Below are 25,678 nucleotides of genomic sequence, written 5' to 3'. Positions count from 1 at the left end.
CTTGGAAGTAACCTGAAAATTTTTTTTTACAAGAAGCCATTGGCATACTAATGTTTTGTTTTTGCTTTTGTTTTTGAGACAGAGTCTTGCTCTGTCACCCAGCCTGGAGTGCAGTGGCGCGATCTCAGCTCACTGCAACCTCTGCCTCCCGGGTTCAAGCAATTCTGCCTCAGCCTCCCAGTAGCTGGGATTACAGGCACCTGGCATACTCATGTTTTAATAATTGAAAATATTTTTAATTTCTAAATCAATACCAGTTTGTTACAAAAATTTAACACTACTCAAAGGAAACCACTGTTACTTTGGTGTATGAGTCCTTCCGAAGACTTTTTCTATATACATACAATGGTTTCAATATGTGTGTATGTGCATGTATTTACTATATATGTGCACATAGATACACACATATATTCACACCTATAATTGCTTGACAAAGACTGGATCACACTATGCAATCTTTTATGCAACTTGCTTAAAAACATTTTTAATTGAACAAAAAAATTTGCCATAACAATCTTTTCTTTTTTTAACATGTATACAGTTTTAGGCAAAGGGCTTTTTCAATGCCTCTAGAAATAACTTTTTTCAAATATTGTTTTGTAGATTTGTAAAATTATATCCCAAGTATATGGAGTTGAAAATGAAAGCTCCCCTTCCACCTGACTACCTCATAACTCCACATTCCCCCCTTCCCAAGATACTCATAGTAAAGAGTTGGAGCTCCATCCTTCTGTACGTTTTAGTGCAAATACCCAAACCATACACACACACACGTGGGTTCAAATCCCAGCTCTGCTATGACACCTTGGCCCAGTTTGCAATCTTCCTGTACCTGTTTGCCCTGTAAAAGGGATATCACAGATTGGAACATATGCATATGACTTGTATGATTCAACTTAACGATAGTACCTATCTCACAGTACTAAGAATAGTAATACAGCTCAACTTCCAAACTAGATCTCTTTATCCCTAGGACTACTGGTTCTTCCATTGCACACCATGGCTTATTACACAAAAGCAGAGAAAACACAGCAATAAAGCCTGAATGCACTCTGTACTACCTGTTATGACTAAAGCTTAACCCAGCAATATGGGAAGAACCATTGGGATACCAGCCTATCTACAGTTCCTGTCTCAAAATACCCTGGTGATTAAAGTAAGACCTTTTAGTTAATTTTATGTGTCAACTTGGTTAGGCTATGGAGCCCATTTGTTTGGTCAAATACTAGCCTAGCTGTTGCTGTAAAGGTATTTTTTAAAGATATGATTAACATTTAAATCAGTACACTCTGAGTTGAGCAGATTACCCTCCACAGTGTGGGTGGGCCTCATCCAATTAGTTGAAGGCCTTAAGAGCAAAAAAGTAGAAGGTATTCTCCTTAAGACTGCAATAAAGAATCCCTGCCTAAGTTTCCAGCCTGGTGCCCCGCAGAATTCAGACTCAACACTGCAACTTCAACTCTTACCTCAACGTCCAGGCTGCCAGTCTGCCCCACAGTTCTGAGCTTGCCAGCCTTTGCAATTGTGTGAGCCAATTTCTTAAAATCAGTCATTCTCTCTCTTTCAATGTGAGACATTTTGCTATCAGGAAGTGGGATGCTGCTGTGACAAATACCTAAAAATGTGGAAGTGGCTTTGACATGGGGTAATGAATAGAGGCTGGAAGAGTTATGAGGTGTGTGATAGAAAATAGATTATTGGGAGAAATAAAGAATCTAGTGAGGGCTCACAAAAGAAAGGCAGGAGCTATAAAGTTTCTAATGTCTTAGAAAATACATTGTCAGGAACAGAATGTTGCTAGAAATAAAAATGTTAAAGATGCTGCTGGCAAGTTCTCAGACTGCAAATGAGGAATGTATTATTGGAAACTGGAAGAAAGGTGATCCTTGTTATAAAGTAGCAAAGGACTTGAGTGAATTGTGTTCTGTTGGATGGAAAGCAGAATTTGTAAGTGATAACTTGGATATTTGGCTGAGGAGATTTCTAAGCAAAGTGTTGAAGGCACAGCTTGGTTTCTTCTTGCTGCTTATAGATGTGAGTAAAATACAAGAGGAGAGAGATAAATTGAGCACATTATTATTAAGCATAAGGAACCAGAACTTGAAGATTTGGAAAATTCTCAGCCTATTCATATTGCAAAACATGAAAGAACACCAACAGCGTGGCTGGACAATGGTTTGCAAACAGATTAGGTATGTGACTTGTGGATCATCAACTATTTCAGCAAAAATACTGCTAGCTTGTACTGAACAGGACAGAAATGGGATGAGATGAAGAAGTACTGTCAGACTTCTGGGATTTTAGGCAGGATGGCCAAAAGAACTACCTCGATGCAAACATATGTTATCCTTAAAGAGAAGAAAAAGCCCAAGGGTAGGGCAGCCTTCTCAATTCCAGGGGCAGGGCAACCTCTTTGATTCATCCAGGACTAAGGGGGTGTGATTGCCACCCCACTGGGCCCAGAGAACAGAGTGTGGAGCCAAAGAGGATTATTCTTAAGCCTTAAAATCTAATGGAATTTCACCTTCTAGATTTTAGACTTGAGACCTGTGACCCCTTTTCTTCCTTCTAGCATTCTCACTTGTGGAACAGGAATGTCTATCCTATTCCTGTCCCACTATTACATGCTAGAAGCAGATAAATTGTTATCTGGTTTCATAGGTTCATAGCTGGAGAGTTTTGCCCCAGAATGAATTATGTCCTGACCCATACCTGATTTAGATATTTAAGCTGAAATTTTGAACTTAAGAGTTGATGCTGAAATAGGTTTAGGACTTTCTGGGCATGGGATGGGGTGAATTTATTCTGCATGTGAGGACATAAGTTTTGGAGGATGTGGTATTGTGAAATATATATTTAGTCTTAGACCCTGTTTCCTCACATATGGCCCCTAAAACTCTGGAATCTCCTAAGTGATTAGAGTATCATTCATATGCTAATGAGACAACTGGTGGCTGGGGAATCCCTAGGTAGCTTCAGGATGTGTGCTGGTCACCAGAAAGACCAAGACATAATTAGAGGGTTGGGACTTTTAGCCCCATCCCTGACCTTTGGGGAGGGGAGGGGGGCTGAAAGTTGTGCCAATCACCAGTCATCAATGGTTTAATTAATCATGCCTATGTAATGAAGCCTCCATAAAAGCCCAAAGGACTGGGTTTGGAGAGCTCTGGGATAGCTGGAAGATGGCATGCCCACAGAAGGCATGAAAGTTCCATATTTATTCCCACAAGCCTTGCCTTATACGTCTCTTCTATCTGGCTGTTCACCTGTATCTTTTATAATAAACCAGTAAACTCAAGTGCTATGGTTTGAATGTCCCCTCCGAAGTTTATGTTGACATTTAATTCTCAATATGACAATATTAGAAGGTAAGGCCTTTAAGAGGTGATAAGGTCATGAGAGCTCTGCCCTCATGAGTGCCATTATCACAGGAGTGGGTTAGTTATTGTGGGAGGGGGGTCCTGATGAAAAGGACAAGTTTGGTCTGATTTTCTTTGTCTCTTGTGCCCGCTGACCTTCTGACATGTTATGATGCAGCAAGATGGCCCTCACCAGACGTGGCCACTCAATCTTGGACTTCCCAGCATCCAGAAGCATCAGCCAAATAAACCTCTTTTCTTTATAAATTACCCAATCTCAATTACTCTGTCACAGCAGAATACAACAGATAAAACAGTTAAGTATTTCCATGAGCTCTGTGAGCCACTCTAACAAATTAACTGAACATGAGAAGGAGGTATTGGGAACCCTGATTTTATAGCTGGTTGGTCAGAAGTACAGGTGATAATCTACAACTTGCAACTAGCATCTTAAGTGGAGGCAGTCTTGTGGGACTGAGCCCTTAACCTGTGGGATCTAATGCTATCTCCAGTAAGATAGTGTCTAGAAACTGATGGACTTACAGGACACCCAGCTAGTGTCTACCGGCGAACTGACTCGTTGCTGGTGGGGAGAACTTCCCACAAATTTTGGTGACAAGAAGTGAAGCATTCAGTGTTATATTCAGTATTGAGTGACTATGTAAGAGCAGGAGAAAACATTTTTTTTTTCTTATCTCAGTGGGGCCAGAGCGTAGACTGTTATGGGTTGAATTGTATAGCCCCCAAAATTCCTGTGTTTTAGTCCTAACCTCTAGTACCTCATAATGTGACTATTATGGACTGGACTGTTTCCTTCCTAAATTCATATGTTGAGGCCCAAATCCCAATGTGAGGGCATTTGGAGAGGAGGTCTTTGGGAGATAATTGGTTAAAATGAGGTCATGAGGTGGGATCCTCATGATAGGATTTGTGCCCTTATAAGAAGAGACATTCTCTGCCATGTAAGGAGACGATAAGAAGTTGGTTGCCTGCAAGCTAGGAAGAGAGCCCTCACCAGAACGTAACCATGCTGGCCCCTTGATTTCAGACTTCTTTCCTCCAGAACTATAGAAAAATAATTTCTGCTGTTTAAGCCACTCTGCCATTTTGTTATGGCAGCCTGTGCTGACTAATATAGAGACCTTATTTGGGAACAATGTCCTTGTATATATAATAGGTAAGATGAGGTCATTAGGGTAGGCCCTAATCCAATACGAATGGTGTCCTTATAAAAAGAGAAAACTTGTGCACAGAGACAGACATTCATAAAGGGAAAATGATGTGAAGAGACGAAGGGAGAAGATGGTCATCTACAAGCCATGGAGGCCTGAAACAGATCCCTCCCTCACAGCCTCAGAAGGAACCAACCCTGCTGACACCTTGATCTTGGACTTCCAGCCTCCAAAACGGAGATACAATAAATTTCTGTTGTTTAAGCCACCCAGTTTGTAGCACTTTGTTGCAGCATCCCTAGCAAACTAATCCAATGCCCCTGAAAAACTTTGGGTAGCCTGGTTTCCTATTGGGAAATACGGAACTTGTGAGACCCATACATGCTTGGGAAAAGAGACACATGTTATTTTACTAAGAAATAATCTTCTACGTTGAAGTTCTCCATTTTAATAAATGAACAATAAGTTTTGAAAATAAAAATTTGCTATGCCTACAGGATCAAAAGTCATGAATTTACTAGCTATTCTTCTTTGCTATATATATTTGAAAGTTTGGGTATTTACTGTTTATGCAAAATACTGTCATTTCTTTTTACTTCACTCTGTATTAAATTTAGGTTGAAACTAACACTTCCACTGAATTTGGTATTTTAGAAGAATATTCAATATGTTCCTTTTTGAAATAATGCCAGATGTTCACATTAATTTAGATATTGGCTGATATAATGTATTTTATGACAAGCAATGCAAACAACTGAATATATTGGAAAACTTAGAAAGATCTTTTAGAGTTTATGATATTAAAAAAATATTTTCAGCAACAGGCTACTGGAGATTCAAGTATTTGGTTTTCAATTACAAAAGAAAGTACTTTTAAGACTATGGTAGAAACTGAAGCCGATGCTTTTAATACAATCTCCATGGCAACATGGGAAGGAGCACAGCCTGGTGGGCTGAATGAAAGCCACAAACTCTCAATTTCAGACCCTACCATTAACTTCCCACAGAAAGCCATGTTTGTATCTTGCATTTCATCTCCGCTATAAACAGAGGCACTCTGGCTTTATGCAAGAAAAGGACACTGCCTTAGTCCTATGTACTTCATATACTCATTTTATGAAATTAATAATATTTATGTTCTGAAACAATAGATTAGTCACACTACATTTCTAAGTTGTAGCAAGGAAATTAAACAGTAAATGGAAAATGCAAGTACTGACTAAATTCCCCAAATTTCATATAAAGATAACATAAAAGTGATTTCATTTGAAGGATCTACTTTATTTTCGTAAATGAATTGCCATGATTAAAAAAGTTTAATTTTAAAAACAGGTATTCAGAATTTGACTGGCTACTGAGCATCCTGACCCTATCATTTTATTTACATTTTCATATTTTCAACAAGGAAATGTCTTCTATAGGAAATTGTATAATAACAATGCACAAAGGTTTGAACTGTAGTTTAATGAATTAGTTAAGATTTTCCTGTGATGATATCTTGCTAAAGACAATTTGCTAAAAACACAGCAAAAATAAGAAATAAAAAGTCTCTGAACTACAAAAATAGAATAATAGTTAACATTTGCTTTTTATTACTTGCCAGACACCATCCTGGGCTCTTCACAGGGATGATCACATTTAATTCTCACAATGACCTTATTAAATAGATATTATTATTATTCCCATTCTATTGATGAAAAGACTAAGCTCAGGGATGATCAGTAAGTTGCCTGAGATGGCCTTGTGCAGTTGGAATCAGGGCCTGTGCACTGCACCACTGTAAGATTCTCATAAACGTGTCTATTTTATTTGTTAATTTTATTCATGTAGTAATACACTCAGAACCCAATTCAATTATTTTTATTCTAATTTAAATGCAATTCCACCAAATCTGGTTATCTGATCACCTTAGAAGTAGAAAATTAGAAAGATTTGGAGGAGGGCTCCTGTAAGCAGGAAACATTAAAAATACAGAAGATTGAAATATAGCAAAACAGGATTATCCAGAGGAAGAAAAAGATAAACATGGTTTTGGGATGGAGTGAGTAGAGCTATGTAAATGGTAACTACCATTTGTTGAATACCTCTTACGTGCCAGGTGTGTGCCTTTCTCATCTGCCAAGCCTCACATGGCCCTGCCACGCAGGCTGTTGTATCCCCATTTTGAGAAGTCCCACAGCCTGCCCACATTCTCACAACAGAAGGGCCAGGCTTGTCCGGTGCAAAGTCCACGCTCTGAACACTGCCCCATACTGCCTATCTTGCATGGATTAAGAAACGAAGGAGGGAAAGAAAATCTTGGAAAGGTTTCTATTAACATGATTATAAGCAAAATGCTTTTTGGCATTGAAAGAGGGATAATGGCTTCAGTTATGTGGAAAATTTACTCATATGAAATACATTTCATGGTGATAAATGAGGTACTATAGTACTTTTTTTTTTTACTTAAAAAATTCAAACTTAGAAAAAGTTTAAATTTAGTTTCCTAAATTTAGGAAGCCCATAAACTAAGGTTGTGCAAATGGGGAATTTTTCATTTGAGAGCCTATCTTTAACGACTATTCTTTTTTTAAAGTAGCACTATTGGGGTTTTACTTAGTGAACATTCTTAGCAAATTCAAGGCAATATGCCAAGAAATAAAGAGTGGCATGAAAATGCCACTTGGAAGGGTTAGAAATTCAAAACAGAAATGTGTGTGCACATGCACACACACACACACACACAGAGAACTCAATCACACATTTTCAGTTAGCAACACCAACTAAGCAAAAGAGCTGGGCTCATCCCGTTATATAACACATTTTTTTTTCTCGCATCCCTTATTGCCTAAAGGCTACTGTGAATAGGGAAACAGCAGGAAAACATTCTCACAAAGAATGAGCTCCTCTAAATAATATATACAACAAAACTGTCCAGCACATGACCAAAAAATTAATAAAGGCAAATCCAGTTTTCTTGTGCTGTTGAAAGTGAGCATCGTTTCATTTAGCTGTTTCTCAGGAAGCATGTCATGCCCCTTTAAAACTGCTGACTTAATGCTTTCATGCACAGCCTCTCCCCTCCCCACCCGGCACCCCTTGCCTGGGTGTAAACCCTGGTGCCCACTTAGGCATGATTACCACTGGTGCAGCCCTGCCATTGGCGTCTCTCTCAGGGGAAAGAGCTTGGGGTAGACGATGGTAAACATAGGCTCACTACACCGATGACAGTGCCCCAGAGGGCAGTGCAGCAGCTCCAGGAGACTTCTGGGTAATGAGATTGGAGACAGAAAGTTCAAATCTGGAACACAAGAGAAAATCACACGCACGAGTAAAAAACCTGACTTCCTTAAACTAGGCTTCTTAAAATATTTATTTGTTACCAAATAAGTTCAGTTACTTAAAAGTACTTCATGTTGAACAATGTTATCTGATTGATACACACTGAATAAAAATCTAACATCATTTGAAAATGAAAGATTTTTAAAAATATTTTTGATACTAAAAGAAAACACAAAGTCATTCATTTTAAGAGCCAGAAGCTGTCCTGAGGTAGAGGCAAGGAATAAGTGAGATAAAATATTTTTTAAGAACAAAGATCAAAAAGGGTTAATTCACCCAAAGAGGATTTTGCAAACTTTAATAAGAGTCAGAGAATTTTTGGAACTGACGACTAAAACTGACTTTCATTAAGTTCTCCCTAATCTATCAGGTATTTAGTATCAATCTTCCACCAAGGCTAAATAATATTTATTGAAGAGAATGAAAGGGAGGAAATAAAAAAAGAATGAAAAATAATGAAACCAAGCTTTTGCCTGTCTTACTCTCATGAGCTGTCATTAATAAAAACAGGGAGCTTCCTTCCCAGCTTGGTCTGAGCTACACAAAAGAGACATTTAAAGCAAAACATCCCAGTGGCCCAGGCAATCTTGAGGACACATTTACACTGGGTTTCTACTGATGATGAACATCCAACAGAGAGAGACATGGTCATGCTGAGGTGAAATCTAAAAATTATCAACTCAACTTTGGGAAGGAAATACAAATCATCTTTTTACCTTTTATATCTGTCCAGACTCATCAATAACACTTAGAAAAATGGAATTTACTGATTGGTGAACAACTATAATTTTCTGTTTAGCTTTTAAAACCAACTTAACTTTGCACTAGGCATTTCTGGAAGGTTAATGTGAGATGTTTTTGTATGGACTCTGTTTTTTAAGTAAAGACGAAACATTTCACAGTTTTAAAAACACCTGAAATGTATTTTTCGTATTAATATTGCCTAGTGCTGTCTTAAAGCATTTCAGACATACACCCACAATACCTATCAAATCTATGCACTGCCAAATCCTTTCCAAATTTTAGCTGGCACGCTGCGACAATACTGCCAACGGCTCCCAGTACTTCTACCTCCTTTAGGTCTACATATTGCTGAGATGCGAGGAGGCGGCAAGGCAAAAACCTGCTCTACTGACGTATCCAACTTTAAGGACAAGATCTTTCCAAATTTCCCCTACTGCCAGCCTTTCACTTCAACCAAATACACATTCCCAAATACCAAGTTCCTTACTTGAAACTTGAACTTTTAAGCACCGTGCTTTGCAACTGACAACCACGTTTTTAAGAATGCTTCCCTGTGTCTGTAGGGGGTGCTAAAATGATCAGTGTTAATAAAATATCAAAACTATTTTTCTTATCAGAAAAATCCTGTTGCACAACAATGTGAATGTACTTAATGCCACTGAACTGTATACTTAAAGATGGATAAAATGGTTACTTTCGTGTTATGTGTATTTTACCACAATAATTTTTTTTAAAGATGAAAACCAAAACAAGTGCACAAAGCACAATGTTCACTAAATGAGACAGAAAAATAAAAAAACCAGAAGTCCCACGTACCTTTCAGCAAGCTGTGGTAGGTATGATACAGACTTCTCATGGCCAATTCCTGCAGAGGGAGGACGTGATCATTCTCTGTCCCTATGGCCTTCACCTCAGCTGGGAGGAAAACGGTTCGCTGCCCTGATGAAAAGGAAAGCAGCTTCACCTCGGAAACTTGAATGGGAGCACCACAGCTGCAGAAAGACCCACATTCACAGTATTATTAGCAATAAGGAAAAGAATATGGGTGCCAGTAAAATGTGTTAATCAAAATATACATTTGAAAATTTATGACACTGCTGAATTGCCAGAATTCTTTTCAAAGTGAACAGATGCTATCCCGGGTTCCTTCATAAAACCTGGCCCAGCAATCCAAACTCATCAGTTGGAACTCAGCTAAACCATTGCTGAGGCCCAGTCACTTCCAGCAAGGATGAACTTTAAAGGAACTTTCCTTCTTAGGCTGTACACAATTTGCTTTGTAAATTTTACTTTTCCCAATTTTATTACCCTCTCCAAGTACGTGTTTTTTTGAAACTCTCAAAATTAAAAGAAAAAAAAAGAGTACTTCTTCTTGGTTTAATAGACTTTTTGTATAGAAAAACTTAAACCCACAAAGCAAATAGATTTCAAATGGCAGACGATAACTTTATTGGATCCTTCCATAAACTTGTGGGGAAAATATTCTTGGCATACTCAATAAGCCAAGTCATGCCCTATTCCCTGCAGCCACTCATAACCAGGAGGCAGAGTTGTCCTCGTTCCTAACGCTGCAGTGTTACCGAAACTCACAAATCCAGTATCATTCTATTTCTTGTGTGAAACCACTGGGTAACCTAAAAGCCTGAATACTTTTCTTGTCTAACGACAAACAGATGGCCAACAAACCTTGGCTCTGAAGACAACATGAAATAATATCACTAACCTTGACCAGATACAAGCAATGAAGCTTAGGGGACAGGACTGGAAGCCAGAGCCCTTGATTCGTTTATTTTTTAAAAGTTTCTTCATTTGTTCCTTCCCTCCGTCAGAAAACATTTCCAGAGCACTTACTATATGCCAGTCAGTTAAGATACTTAAATTAAGAAAAACAAGAATGAACCCTTCCTTTGGGAGAAAATCATTACAATTATTCTAATGTGGGGGCAAAGAAGGGTTGACTGACTCTGTCCAGGGAATTGGGGGAGATTTTAAAGATAAGACAATATCTGACTTAATGTTCGACTCACCTGGAATAAATGGAAATGTGTTATGAGCATTCCAAGCAGAGGGAACAGCATGTGCAGCAGTACAGAAGCCTGAAAGAATATGGCTACGTCTTGGTTTCAACAGTGCTGGAAACAGGGATGCAGGGTATGGATGGGTAGGGGAAGGAGGCCAGGAATATTAGCTGAAGTTAGATGGTTTTAATTCATGGGGAAGAATGTAAGGTGTGTTTTTTTTTTTCTTTCTTTATTTTGTTTTGTTCTGTTTTTTTACCAAATATCTGACCACAGTATGGTAGACAGGAAAGGGACTGATAAGTGGCAAAGAGGTAAAGAGAACCCAAATACAGAAGGAAACAGAAATGAGGAAGTCTTCAGGGTCTTGAAAATGAGAGCTTGAGATAAACAGAAGAGGTGTGGAATATCATCATGGGTAAGAAGCCAGTGGCTTTCTCTGTTAGTTCCTAAAGCAAATAATTCTGAATGCGATTTTGTTCACATAATCTTTTATGCCAATCAAGATAGATTTAGAGAACTCCTTTTGTAATATTCCATACTACGGATGAACCACAGTTTATTAATTTATTCACTATGTTTATCCTGGTTTCAATGTTTTCCCTCCTACTACACATACAACATCACAATAAATCTTACATACATTCCAGTGGGCAGATGTTTTTATTATAGTAAAATTCCCAAACTGAGACCACTGGCCATGAAAAATGAACATTTTAAATGCCTGAGATCTTTCCAAAAAGATTGTGAAGAAAGTATCCATTTCCCCACACCATCATCAGAACTGGATGTTATCAGTCATTCTAGTTTTCGCTAGGCTGATTCATGGAAATGTCTCCTTGGTTACTAATGAGTTTGATCACTTTTTGTCAGGCTTGCTGGCCATTGATATTTCTTCTTCTGTATACTGTCCATGTCCATCCCTTACCTAATTTTCTATTAAATTAAAATATATCAATTTGTAGGAACTTTCATATTGTTGATAACAATCCTTTGTCATATGCGCTGAAATATTTATCGACAAAAATGTTTTTGTCTTTTAACTTTGCATATGGTTCCCTTTGTCTGCATTCTTTTCTGATGTGAAATCTATCCACTTATTTCCTTCACGGTATCTACATTTTTCTGAATTTCTTAAGAGGGTTACCCTAATTTGAAGACTGTGCATATATTATCCTCAAGTTTCTTCCAGTATGTTTATTGTATTTTTACATGTAGATTTATTTATTTATTTATTTTTTTAGGACAGAGCCTTGCTCTGTCACCCAGGCTGGAGCACAGTCTGTGATCTCAACTCATTGCAACCTCTGCCTCCCGGGTTCAAGTGATTCTCCTGCCTCAGCCTCCCGAGTAGCTAGGATTACAGGTACCCACCACCACGTCCAGTTAATGTTTGTATTTTTAGTAGAGATGGGGTTTCACCATGTTGGTTAGGCTGGTCTTGAACTTCTGACCTCAAGCGATTGGCCCGCCTCGGCCTCCCAAAGTGCTGGGATTACAGGTATGAACCACCACCTTTACATGTAGATGTTTTATCTATTTGTCTTACTTGGTTATATAATATAAAATAGGACATAGCTTTTTTTTTTCCAAATGGAAAAATAATATGGGTAGCATTATTAAACAACACTAACATTTACCTCTGAATTGAACTGTTCTCTTTATCCTATTAAGTTCCCAAATACACTGGCATTGCTTTCTGGAGTCTTTAGTCTGTTTCAGTGGTGTATCAGTTTAATTCTGTGTCAGTTCTATATTGTTTTGATTACAATCCTTTATAGAACATTCTATCATTTGACAAATCTGCCCTAACTATTATTGTTCAATTTTTTTCTTGAAATTCTCACTTACCATTCAATTTGAACTTTACAATTATTTTATCTCTATTTCCCTAAAGCCTTCCAGAGATTTGGATTAGAATTAACATCTATTTCTATGTTAAGACAGGTAATTTGATAATAAATTTCCTTATCTGAAAACACGGTATGTCTGTACTATCCACCTAGTGCTTTATATCCTATCCTTTAATAAAAATTTCACAATTTTCTTCATATAGATTCTGTTCCTTGTGATATTTATTACTGGATATTTAAATGTGTGGTACAAATATAAATGACATTTCCCCCCAACTTTGATTTCTAATTTATGAAGACATAAAGAAAAGCTGCTAATCTTTGTATGCTATCTTATATTTAGCCACCTTACTAAATTCTTTTATGTGTCTGAAAGATTTGTTTTGGTAGCATATCTTGAGTGTTCTAGGTATTCAAGCATATCACCTATAAAGGTCTTTCTGGTTCTTTTTTTCCCAGTATTTATAATGTCTATTTCCTTTTTTTTCCATCTTATTGCATTAGACAGATGGCAGTGGTGACAGTGGGCCCTCACTCCTTTCCTATTCCTGATTTTAATGGCCATAGTTTGAATACATCATCATTTAATATAAAAATTATTATTATATGTGGCTACAGAATTAATCAAAATCAGAAATCATACAAAATCATCAAAAGTTTTTCTTAACATACCAATATAATCGTGTTTTTCTTTAATATAATGTTGAATAAATTATCGACATTTTAAGGTAAACTTTAAAATACTTAAAACATTATTTAAAAATATAATCATATAGAAAAGTACAAAAAACACAATTACTCTGTGATTTTCACAAGATGAACACACTAATCACCACCAAGGTCAAGAACAAGAACCTCAGAAGACCACCTTGGGTCCCACTGCTAAGCAAAACCCATACCCCAAAGGGAACTACTATTCCAAATTCTAACGCTATAGTCTGGTTTGGCCTTTTTGAATAGCATGAAGGTTGCTGTGTCTGGTTTCTTTTGTCAACATTATACTTCTGGAATTCATCCATGTTGCTTTGTGTACTGTAGTTTATTCATTTTCATTGCTATGCAGTAATGATGGACATTTGGGCTGTTTGTAGTGTAGAGCTACTACAAATCGTGCCTCCATAAAAATTGGGTATTTGGTACATATGAGCATATACATTTGTGAGGAACATACTTAAGGTCGGAACTGGGCCTATTATAGTGAGGAGAGACAGACATTAATATATAATAGACTGAGAGGGGAGTGAGAGCTGTATGACTTTTGATAGTACCCAAATAATGACCTTTTCTCCTTCAGAAAGTATGCTGTGTCATCTACATGTGCATTTTTGTGGGAACTACTACAGATTTATCCTTCTCCTTTTTAGCAGAAAAGTTTTTCTTCAGCTTAAAAGTAAAAGGAAAGGGGAGAAGTGGATATGGAGATGGAAAGAAACTATGTCACCTAGAAAGAATAAACCTTGGCTTGGACAAAGAGTCTGTCATCTTGGCAGAGCTACTTAAGGCTAAGTTTTGTTCTGAGAATGTATTTACATAATCCTGAGTTGACTTTTTTCTTTAGCACTTATAAAATGTAGTTGCATTGTTTTCTGGACTTCAAAGTTTCTGATGAAAAATTAACAATCTTTTTGAATTACTCCTTTGTATGTAATTTCTCTGGTTGCTTTCAAAATTTTCTTTTTATCTTTTGTTTTCATCAGCTTTGCCTACGCATGGTTTTCTTTGAATTTATACTGCTTAGGATTTGCTACGCTTCTTGAAAATGTAAATTTGTTTCTCATCAAATTTGGGAAATTTTTAAACATTATTTCTTCAAACATGTTTGTTACTGACGTTACCCATTCTCTCCCCATTTTCCTTCTAGGATGCCAATTATACATGCATAAGATTCTTTTATATTGGCTGGCAGGTCCCTGATGCTGTGTTCATTTTTGTTTTCAATGTATTTTCTATGTGTCCTTCAGATTGGATCATTTCTACTGATCTATCTCCAGTTCAGTGACATTTCCTCTGTTCCGACCATTCTGCCATGAAGTCCATCAAGTTAATTTTTTACTTCAGACACTGTTTTCAATTCTAGGATTTCCTTTTTTTTCAGTCTCTACTTTTCTGGACTTTTCATTCATTACTTCATTGAGAATAATTATAACAGTTGCTTTGAAATCTCTGTCACTTCAACAATCTGGGTCATCTCAAGTTGGAGTCTCTGCTGGTCATCTTTCTTCTTGAGAATAGGTCACCTTTTCCTGATTCTTTACATGTCTTGTAATTTTGGAATGTTTCCTAGATATTGTGAAAGTTATATTGTAGAGACCCTGGGTTCTCTTATATTCCGCTAACACTTAAAAGTAATTAATATTTTTGTTTTAACAACAACTAACTTCATGGGCGTCAAACTGCAAACTTGCTCTCTTAAATGACAGTTTCAATCACACTTGAGTACTTTCATCTGCAGCCAGGCCACTTTGGTCCTGCTCCACAGAAGTGTGTTTCAGGTATCCGATACTGGGGGCAGGCAGCCCCTACATAAAAAAGGGACTACTTTTAGTATATTGGTTTAACTCAGAATACATTTCTCATACAAACAACTCTATTACCCTCAGTGGTTACATTAATAAACCATTAGAATAGTATTTAACCAATTTGGACACAAATCCAGCTATAATTGCTTATTTACACAATAAAAAGCAAAGCAGTGGCTTGGTTTTCTTTTTTCTTACATAATTAAACAACTGGAAAAAATCATCCTGTAGAGGATTACTTTTACCATTAGTTCTCCTCAGTAAGCATATGTGCCAATTACCATTCTCTAAAATTCTAACATGGAATGAACCTTTCTTTCTGGCTATAACGTAGAAGATTGAGGATATTTACTCCTGTAATAACAAGAAAAACCCAGAAAAAATAAAGATCGTTCTTTTCCATGAGGCTAGCAAATAGTATAGATGCCATGAAGCTGTGACAGCCAGTCTCCAAGTGGGCCCCCAATGGTCCTTGCTCCTAGTGGTCACTCTCCATGTAGTCCCCTCCTACTGTGAATAGGGTTGACCTGTGTAATCAACAGGATATAACAGAAACAACAGGGTGTGGCTTTGAAGCTAGGTTATAAAACACAGTTCCATGCTATACATTTCCATCACTCTACCTCTCTTAGGGTATTTATTATTTGTATTACAGTTGTTTTTGCATATCAAGATAAACCTTTAAACTATCTTTGTTTTCCCCACAATTTCTAGCACTGTGCTGATTCGCTAATGTTCACAAATTATTTGACAAATAAACATAGAATAAGGAGAAGCTAACTTTGTTTGCATTTCCATGAATACCAAAGATAATTTTATGAGACTTCTGAGATGTCTTAAAACTGCAACATTTGTTATTTGCTGTTTTTATACCTGTTTATAAGTTTTATACCCCATTCTCTCTATTCTCCCTCTGAGATGTGAATCTGAAATAAATATGTATATATCTCAGACTTTTCTTATATTGTCCCACAAGTCCCTAAAGCTGTGTTCATTTTGTTCAGTTGTTGCTCTAATTCTTAGACCCTCAATCTGAAAAGGGTACTGTAATTGTTTCAGAGCTTGTACAGCACAGCAGAAACTGTTCTTGTATCCCAAGCCTACATCTAGGTCAGATGCAACATATGATAGCAGTGAAGAACCAAGGGAGTTGATCTTTCAGGTCTCAGATTAAATATTACCTCCTTAAAGAGAACTAGTACCAAGTTTGTTAAATTATTTAGGGTTTGCTTGACCCCCTGGCTAGATCAGAAGGTCCATGAAGGCAGGTACTGCATCGCTTAGCTCATCACTGTATAGCCATTATCTCATACAGTGACCAAACAGAGTAGTTGCTCAATAAATGTTCACTGAAGGAAGAACTGGACCAAAATTCGTGTTCTGAATCAAGAAGGGCACTTTCTAGGCTTTAAACACACGTATGTCCTTTCACTAGATTTCCCCCACGCCCTTGTGCTACTACCCCTTCCCCCTCTTTTCCTTTAGGCTGAGGCACTAAGCAACACTACTTTGAACTGGAACTGGGAAGTCCCTTTTCATATATCCAACAGATAAAAGAGGCAGAAGAAAGGAGACTCTTAACGCTGTTGTCAAAGCTTCAATAGTTATCATCTATTAAAATTCTGAACACATTTTGCCATAGAAATATTATTATAAGTATAATTTTGGGGGTGCAAAATAGGTCAAATGACTCTTTAATGAGTTTGCTTAGGAATGTAGTGGCCAGAGCTGTTTCTATGAAGAAAGCATTCTGAGTTTTGAGTTAAACCAACAGGCTAAAAATGCCTTTAGATTATAGGCAATTTGTAAGTAGGACTGCTTATTCCCTCAATACTACTATTAGAAAACTGGTTGTTTGATACCATCCTGTTAATAATTTTATTTCTCTATTACTATAACAAAAGTTTAATAATAAAAAAGTAGACTACTACCTAATAATTTGTGTATTTTCCCCTAGTGTTGTTTTTTTTTTTAAAAGATTTGGAGTTCTCATCAAATTCACTACCACTGCTACCAAAGTCAAAGATTTAAAAATATCTCTCTACTTAGCACAAATAGAACTTTCTAGTAGTCAATAACATCTATATCTAAACAACAAAGTATAAGGCACTTTTCCTTAAACAAAAACTACTCCTTAATTGTGGCAGAGATGCAGATCACATTTCAGTGTGGTCTCTGAAGGTTTTGGTGTGGGAAAAAGTGCCTTCAGCTTTGGAGCTTGCTTGCATCATTCTATGTACCATGGTGATTGCAGGCATTTTATTCACCACCTGGAAGAATTGGGCTATATTAATGATCCTTTAAGAACTCATTAGGGGCCGGGCGCGGTGGCTCAAGCCTGTAATCCCAGCACTTTGGGAGGCCGAGACGGGCGGATCACGAGGTCAGGAGATCGAGACCATCCTGGCTAAACACAGTGAAACCCCGTCTCTACTAAAAATACAAAAAAAATTAGCCGGGTGTGTTGGCAGGCGCCTGTAGTCCCAGCTACTCGGGAGGCTGAGGCAGGAGAATGGCGTGAACCCGGGAGGCGGAGCTTGCAGTGAGCCGAGATCGCGCCACTGCACTCCAGCCTGGGGCACAGAGCAAGACTCCGTCTCAAAAAAAAAAAAAAAAAAAAAAAGAACTCATTAGGATTAATGACTACATAGTATCACAGCTGTGACATAATCAGCTGTAGAAAAATCACTGAGCTAAAAACACCTATTCTATTATCTTTCCTTCACTGAAGTTTCCAGAATACATCTCTCAGCTTGGAATTCATCAGCCTGTATAGGCACTGAACTCATCTTGGGCTTTCCCAAGATAACTGCATCAAGTTTTCCTAAAAGAAGGCCACTACTCCTACTCCTAGGGACTGCCCCGGAGTTATGCTATGCCAATGGGGGGAACGGCTGTCTTCTATGTATACACTTATTGTCATCCCTTTTCTGGCCAGAACTACTCATAGCATGGGCCAAGTCATGCGGGATGATGGGGACTAGAAGGGGAGAGTGTTTACTTGGCTGCTGAAGTGGGGAAGGAAAGGTCAGTCACAAGTGGGTCCTGGTGGTTGTGTGGCCCCATCTTAATCCTTGGCCACTCAAGGAAACACTTTAGGGTGGTTCTGTGCCAGTGTTGTAGAAGGAGAAGACGAAGCCATCTTTCTAAAAGCCTGACTAAAAAGAAAAGATAATTGCAGCTCTGAAAATAAAAGCCCATTAACTGAAATATCTGTTTTGGTTGCTAGAATCATGATTTATTTTGAGGGACTATCTCAAATGTTGAGTTCCAAATATTTCCAACTGGTAAAATCCTAGACACTAGGACTGTCACTGCAGTAAAATTGTCATTGCAATGGGCTTCAGTGACAGAAAACCTTCTAAATTAATGCTGATTCCTCTACTTTCTGTGACTAGCACCACTGAGTTTATAATGGTACGTGTGGCAATGTATGTACATCAAACCATCACGTGTACAATTTAAATAATTGCAATTTTATTTGTCAACTCTACCTCAATAAAGCTGGGGTGTGTTGGGGGAAATAAAGGTGTTTCTCTCTGTAATAAAAAAAAGGTATACATGGATTCATTTTTCCTTAGACTAGAAAATAATAACTTACTGACTGAACCCAACGTGTAATATTCCAAACTGCCTACCCAATATCCTTAGTTTCTAAGGATACCTGGTTTAGCATATCATCAAGGGCAAAGACAAAATTGAACAGAAGTACCAAAAGTAGTTAATCTATTTTTTAGTTCAAAATGTGAAATCGGCCTTACCCACTGCACCCGATGACTTTATTGTATAGGTAAGATGGCAAGCCTTTCAGGTGAATGTTGTTATCCACGTATACATATTGTAGTTCTCGAGATCGACCTAAATCTGGATTAGAAAGAAAAGTGCTGTAATTCCTATATGCAGGCACCATTATAATGTGAAATATAAAATTTAATACATAATATTAGAAATATTCGAAAATTTCTACTCTGGAAGAAAACCATAAAAAGTGTTCTATAACGTAAGTTATGGGTCAGCCTAAACAAGCCTAGTTCTGCCCCTTGATACAGATTCTTTGCTTGGCTAAACTTTAGTCAGGTTCCTAAACCTTCTTCTAGGTCCATGTGTGGACCTTGTAAAATCCAGTTTTAGCAAAGAACTCTGCTAAGTCAGTTTAGCAAGAACCCCTCACTTGGGATATCTGATTGGGTTCCTTTCTCCCCCATCTCCTAGGTCTAATCACCCTGGCCTGTCTTCAGCAAGAATTCTATTTGGTCAGTCATCCCTTTTCTTGCCAGAACTACATATTGTCTCCTTATTCCTGATGTTTCCTCTGAGCAATTTTCCATCCACTGACCACCTTGCTCCTTGGCTGTAAATTCCTACTTGCCCACGTTATATTCAGAGCTGGCCCAATCTCTTTCCCCAACTACAAAACCCAGTTGCAGCGGTTGCTGTACCTAGGCTGATGGTCTCAAATAAAGTCTTTCCTGCTATGCTTTAACAAGTGCCACTGAATAACTTTTTCTTTAACACTTTATACAGAGATTTCCTGTGTCTCACCTCCCATGGGCAAAGGTGGATGGAGGAGGATTAGGGATCAGGCACTGGCTAGGCAGGAGTCTTAGGATCCAGGCAGATGTAGGAATAGAGAGAACTTCCTTGTGAGGAAGAAGTGAAGCAGAACCCAAATCCCAGTCCCGTGAGGTGTGACAGTGACATAGACAAGACTTAAGGGCCAGAGAGCAGGGGCTGGAATGGGTATGAACCTGGAAAGGGAGGAAGTTGAGAAAGGGGGCCCCAAAAGAAGGGCCTACAACAGTAACAAGAATGTCAGAAAGAGGCAGAACTCAGGTATTTCCCAGAGGTAGCAGGGCAGTGAGAGGGCAAAGAGTGGAAGAGGATCCAGTGAGGAAATAAGGCTGAAAGTACAGATGGAGATTCCCGGCAAGTACAGGTGGTGGAGACACTTCTCAGGTATCCAGGCCATCCCTTCCCATGTGCCCAGGAATGTCCAACCAGCTCTCCTCTCCACTCCTAAGCACTTGCTGACTAGGGCTATTTGACTTTATTGTCACAGAGGTACACAACAGAGTCCTGAGCAGTCTTGCTAACCATCTGCTCTTAAGAAAGAACATAATATGGCGGGGGCGGGGGGTGGTGGTGCTTATGCCTGTAATCTCAGCACCTTGGGAGGCCAAGGCAGGCGGACTGCTAGAGCCCACGAGTTCAAGACCAGTCTGGGCCACATGGTGAAACCCTATCTCTACCAAAAAAATACAAAAAAATTAGCCAGGTGTGGTGGCATGTGTCTCTAGTTCCAGCTGCTCTGGAGAAGTGAGAGGATTGTTTGAGCCTGGGAGATCGAGGCTGCAATGAGCCAAGATCATTCCACTGCATCCAGTTTGTGCAATAGAGCCAGACCCTGACTAAACATTTTTAAAAAAGAGAGACAGAAAAAAGAAAGAACATAGTCTTTGAAAGGTTTTCTAGGGTTCTGCTTATGAAAACAGAAGATAGGCTGAAGGAGAGCTCTTCCTCCTCATCTTTCTGTAGTTTAGGAAAGTCAAAGGCCCAAATAGCTACATCAGGAGGTTTTTGGATTCATTTACATTGCAAAAGAAAACCCATTTAACCATTAAGGACCTTTAAGCACTATGCTAGGCCTTGGAAATATAGCTATGAATACAGCATTAACCAACATGGAAACAGGAAAAACAGGAACTGTAATACAATACGATCACTGCTATCAGAGAGGCTGGTTGAAGGTCTTTTGGTTCACAAATGGGTTCTGGACAATTTGTCCCAGAAAGCAGGAGGAGCGTAATATAAAGTTAAGGTAAGAAAGAGTTCCTGTGGGAGAGGGTAGGGTGGGTTAACATTACTTCCTGCTGGTCTTATTACAATCATCCTGCCCAGTTACAGAAAGGAACCACAATTTCCCTCAAAAGCATTACAACAATTTATACCTCCCCCAGCTACGCATGAGAGCACCTGCTTCCCCCATAGGAAGCAAAACATAATGTTTTTAAATTTTTGCCATCCTTATAGGTAAGAAAAGGTATCTTGACATTGTTTTAACTTGCATTTTTCTACTTATGAGTTGGAACATTTCAAAACTATGTCTGAGGGGCATTTATATACATTTTGTAAATTGCCTGTTCAAATATTTTTCTCATTTTTTGATCAGGTTTTTGGTATTTCATCCCTTGTTTTTTAAGAGTCCTTTACGTATCAGGGACATTAGTTCCATGTCTGTGGTTTATGTTGTAAATACTTTCTCTCAGTTTGTCAGCTATCATTTAACTTAGTTGATGGTGTATTTTTGTCATGCAAAATTCTGAAAAGTCTTTCCATTTATCTTTTTTTAAATTGCCTCCAGATTTTGAGTCGTAGCTAGAAAACCTCTTCCCTGTGACATCCAAGTTTAAGCAGAATTCACCCATGTTTTCTTCTAGTGTTTATATGGTTTCATTCTTCTTTTCCTTTTTTTAACAAATAGAGTCCTAATTCATTTGGAGTCTATTATTATATATGGCATAAAAAGCTAATAATTCCTTTTTTCAAATGGTGATTCAGCTGTCTCAGTGTCATTTATGAACTTTTTAGTCCATTTTTACTCCAGTACACCAAAAAGAAAAAAAGATCTCTAAGACTAGAAGATAAAAACAATTATAAAGTGTGCAGATTCCAGAAGAGAATAACCGTGGTGTTAATCGGGCTGAAAATATGTAAAAAATAAAAGAGATGAAACCCCAAAGATTTCACAAAAAAACTAGTAGAACTTACAAATGAATTCACTATAGCTACAGGATACATTTCAACGTATAAAATTCATAGCATTTCTATATACAAATAACAGCCTACCAAAGAAAGAAATCAAGAAAACAATCCCATTTGTGATAGTATTTTTAAAAAATACCTAGGAATAAATGTAACTAAGGAGGTAAAAAGATTTGTACACTGAAAACTATAAAAAACTCATGAGAGAAAATGAATAATGCACAAATAAATGGAAAGATATCCGCTGTTCATGGATGGGAAGAATTAATATTGTTAAAATGTCCAAACTACCCAAAGCAACATACAGATTTAATATAAGGTCTATCAAAATTCCAATGGCATTCTTCATAAAAGTAGAAAAAAATTCCTAAAATTCATATGGAGCTACCAAAAAAAAAAAAAACCCAAACAGCCAAACCAATACTGAGACAGAAAAATAAAATTGGAGGCATCTCACTTCCTGATTTAAAATTACTTTACAAAGCTATGGTAACAAAAACACTATGATGCTGGCATAAAAACAGAAACATAGACCAATGGAACAGAACAGAGAGTCCAGAAATGAATCTAAACATATCTGCACACCAAGAGGACAGAACAGAAAAGGCAACCTACTGACTGTGAAAAAAAATAATTGCAAGCCACATAACTGATAAGAGGTTAATATCCAAAATTTATAAAGAACTCTTATAACTCAATAGCAGAAAAACAACTCGATTAAGTAATGGGCAAAACATCTAAACAGACATTTTTCCAAAGAACATCTACAAAAGGCCAACAGGTATATGAAAAGGTGCTCAACACCACTAATAAAGGAAATGCAAATTAAAATCACTATGAGATTATCACCTCATACCTATAAGGATGGCTATTATCAAAAAGATAAGAGATAACAAATGTTGCTGAGGGTGTGGAGAAAAGGGAACCCTAGCATGTGTTGGTAGGACTACAGTCTACCAACTGTAGATTGGTGCAGCCATTATGGAAAACAGTATGGAGGTTCCTAAAGAAATTAAAAATGGAACTACCACATGACTTGGCAATCCCTCTCCTGGGTATATATCTAAAGGAGATACACAATCATCACCTCATAAAGACATCTGCACTCCCATGTTCACTGCAGCATTATTTACCACAGCCAAGATATGGAAACAATGTAAATGCCCACTGATGAATGACTAAAGAAATGTGGTATATATACATAATGGAATATTTTTCAGCCTTAAAAAAGAAAGAGATTTATGCCAAACCTGGATGAATCTGGAAGACATTATACTAAGTGAAATAGGCCAGACACACAAAGAAAAATATTGCACAATCTCACTTATATGCAGAGTATTTTTTTAAAAAGAGCTCCACACCTGTAATCCCAGCACTTTGGGAGGCCAAGGCGGGCAGATCACGAGGTCAGGAGATCGAGACCATCCTGGCTAACATGGTGAAACCGTCTCTACTAAAAATACAAAAAATTAGCCAGGCATGGTGTGGGTGCCTGTAGTCCCAGCTACTCAGGAGGCTGAGGCAAGAGAAGGGCGTGAACCTGGGAGGCGGAGCTTGCAGTGAGCCGAGATCGCACCACTGTACTCCAGCCTGGGCGACACAGCGAGACTCCATCTCAAAAAAAAAAAAAAGAGCTCACGTACACAAGGAGATTGAAACAGGTGTTATCATGTGGGAAGAAGGTAAGGAAAATAGCAGACATACAGGATGAACAAGTTCAGAGATCTAATGTACAACATGAAGACTATAGTTAATAAACTTGTACTGTATTACAGAATTTTGTTAAATAAATTTTTAGCTGCTCTTGTCATGAAAAACTATGTGAGATGATAGATATGTTCATTTGTCTGTCTACAGCAACCACTTTACTATTTATTTGTATCCCATAATATCGTGTTATAAACCTGAAATATACATAATAAAATTTACTTAAATATATATATACACACAACCTTCTTCAATGGAAAATAACACTGAACAGAGGTCATACAATTTGGAAAGGAAAAATGTATACCCCATATACAGGTTTTTATGTATTTTTTTAATGGGTAATGGTTGTAATGAAAATATTTTTGATGAGTGTGCTTCCATTAAAGCTAGAGAAGTAAATTTACAATGAATTCTGGCTTTAGTATAAACAAAATATTTAAACTTAGAATAATGTCAAGTTTTAATACACCTACTTTCAGTTTTTGATATTTTTTCAAGTACTTTAATGCCCTAAAAAAAATTGATGTTCTAGAAAAAAAATCATAGGAGTGCACATTTTTCCTTTTGCCGTAGGCTTCAAATTTCTCAACATGGCATTGCCAGATCCTGCCTTGATTCAAATTTTTGCTTTTTGTTTACCATGGATTACTTTGCATTAATTTTATTTCTTAAAATATTGTATTAAAATGTAATTTATCTTAAAACAAAAGTAAACAAGAGTCACTTACGGCCAGAAGTTTAAGATCAGCTTGGGAAACAGCAAGATTCTGTCTCTACAAAACAGTTAGCTGGGAGTGGCGGCACATGCCTACAGTTGCAGCTACTCAGGAAGCTCAGGCAGAAGGGTCACTTGAGCCCAGGCTGTACTGAGCCACAACTGCACCACTGCACTCTAGCCTGGGTGACAGAGCAAGACCCTGTCTCAAAACACGTGAATGAATGAATGAATGAATGAATGACTATTAGCTGGGCATTGTGGCCCATGTCTAGAGTCCCACCTACTCAGGAAGCAAAGGCAGGAGGATAACTTGAGCCCAGTACTTCAAGGCTGCAGTGAGCCATGACTACACCACTGCACTCCAGCCTGGGCAACAGAGTGAGACCCTGCTAAAAAATAAAAATAAAAAGAGAGGCGTTAACCCAGAAGTAAGTCACTGAAGAGAATAATTTGCACACTGTGGGGATAAGAGGACTCATGTGTCTGACTATTCACTTACAAGGCATGTGAGCAGAGCTTCTGTTTGCTATATGTTAAATGGTGTAACAGTACCTGGTCCCTCAATCTCACCAGTTGCAAGGTCACTGAATGTTTAAAAAAATTATGATACTTAAATCACCATACAATATGTTTTTTAAGCATCAGACTAGAGAATTACCAAAATATTGCATACTGTTAACAAGTAAACATGCATGGACATATCTACTGGTATAAAAGGCAATACATTTATAAAATATAGTTGGGAAAACTATAAATATCAGAATCCACTTGCATAAAAAAGGCCTCAACATGGCACTAAGAATTCCTATTTTAAATTTCTTCACTACTTCTCTGGTATACATAAAGAACTCTTACAACTCAGTAGAAGAAAAACAATCAATTGAAATATGGGCAAAGCATCTAAACAGACATTTTTCCAAAGAACATATATGAAAGGCCAACAGGTAGATGAAAAGGTGCTCAACAAATCCTATTGCCACAAATAGAAGACTTCAAAGGTACATAGAACACTTTGGAATATTTTTTTCAAAATGAAACTTCGTTGATAAAACGCAAATGATCTCTGGTTTCAGATTTGTCTTTCAGAGCCCCTAGGGGGCTCACAGAAAGCAGGACATACTCTTCACTTGGGTACATGCAATGGTAAGGGGTGTAGCATACTAGTTAAGAGAGCAGAAGCACAGTCTTGGAGTCCGACAACCTGGGTTTGAATCTTTGTTCTATTTACTAATTGTGCGGCTTAGTTTCCTCATCTGTATAATGGGGAAAATAAAGCTGTCTTCAGGTTTAGTGAGAATTGCTAACAAGGTTTAAAAATTATCAAATAGAATCCTTGGCACATAACCTTCTCCAATATATGGCAGTTACTGTCCTCATTATTAGTAAGTGACATATTTGGAAGTATGGCCTACAGTAGAAGAAGGCCATTTAAGAGAGAATTCTCTTTGGCATGCAGCAAATGGTAGTAACACTTTTCTATACTTAAATTGCACAGAAAAGAG

General features: G+C 37.8%; 1 protein-coding gene across 2 annotated transcripts in view; it reads right to left on the bottom strand.

Annotated features, from left to right (window-relative positions):
• Nucleotides 1–25,678, bottom strand: part of LRRC28 (leucine rich repeat containing 28) — a 135,750-nt gene that overhangs the window by 17,972 nt on the left and 92,100 nt on the right. For both annotated transcript variants that reach the window (XM_003277538.4, XM_003277539.4), the window contains 3 exons: nt 18,748–18,850; nt 9,413–9,588; nt 7,652–7,811 (listed from right to left, as the gene is read on the bottom strand). In XM_003277538.4, the coding sequence (XP_003277586.1) occupies nt 7,652–7,811; nt 9,413–9,588; nt 18,748–18,850 (439 nt within the window). The remainder of the gene's footprint in view (nt 1–7,651; nt 7,812–9,412; nt 9,589–18,747; nt 18,851–25,678) is intronic.

This window comes from Nomascus leucogenys, chromosome 6, assembly GCF_006542625.1.
Source record: "Nomascus leucogenys isolate Asia chromosome 6, Asia_NLE_v1, whole genome shotgun sequence".
Lineage (NCBI taxonomy): Eukaryota > Metazoa > Chordata > Mammalia > Primates > Hylobatidae > Nomascus > Nomascus leucogenys.
Note: the sequence above shows the minus strand (reverse complement) of the source record. Positions and strands in the feature narration are given on the sequence as shown.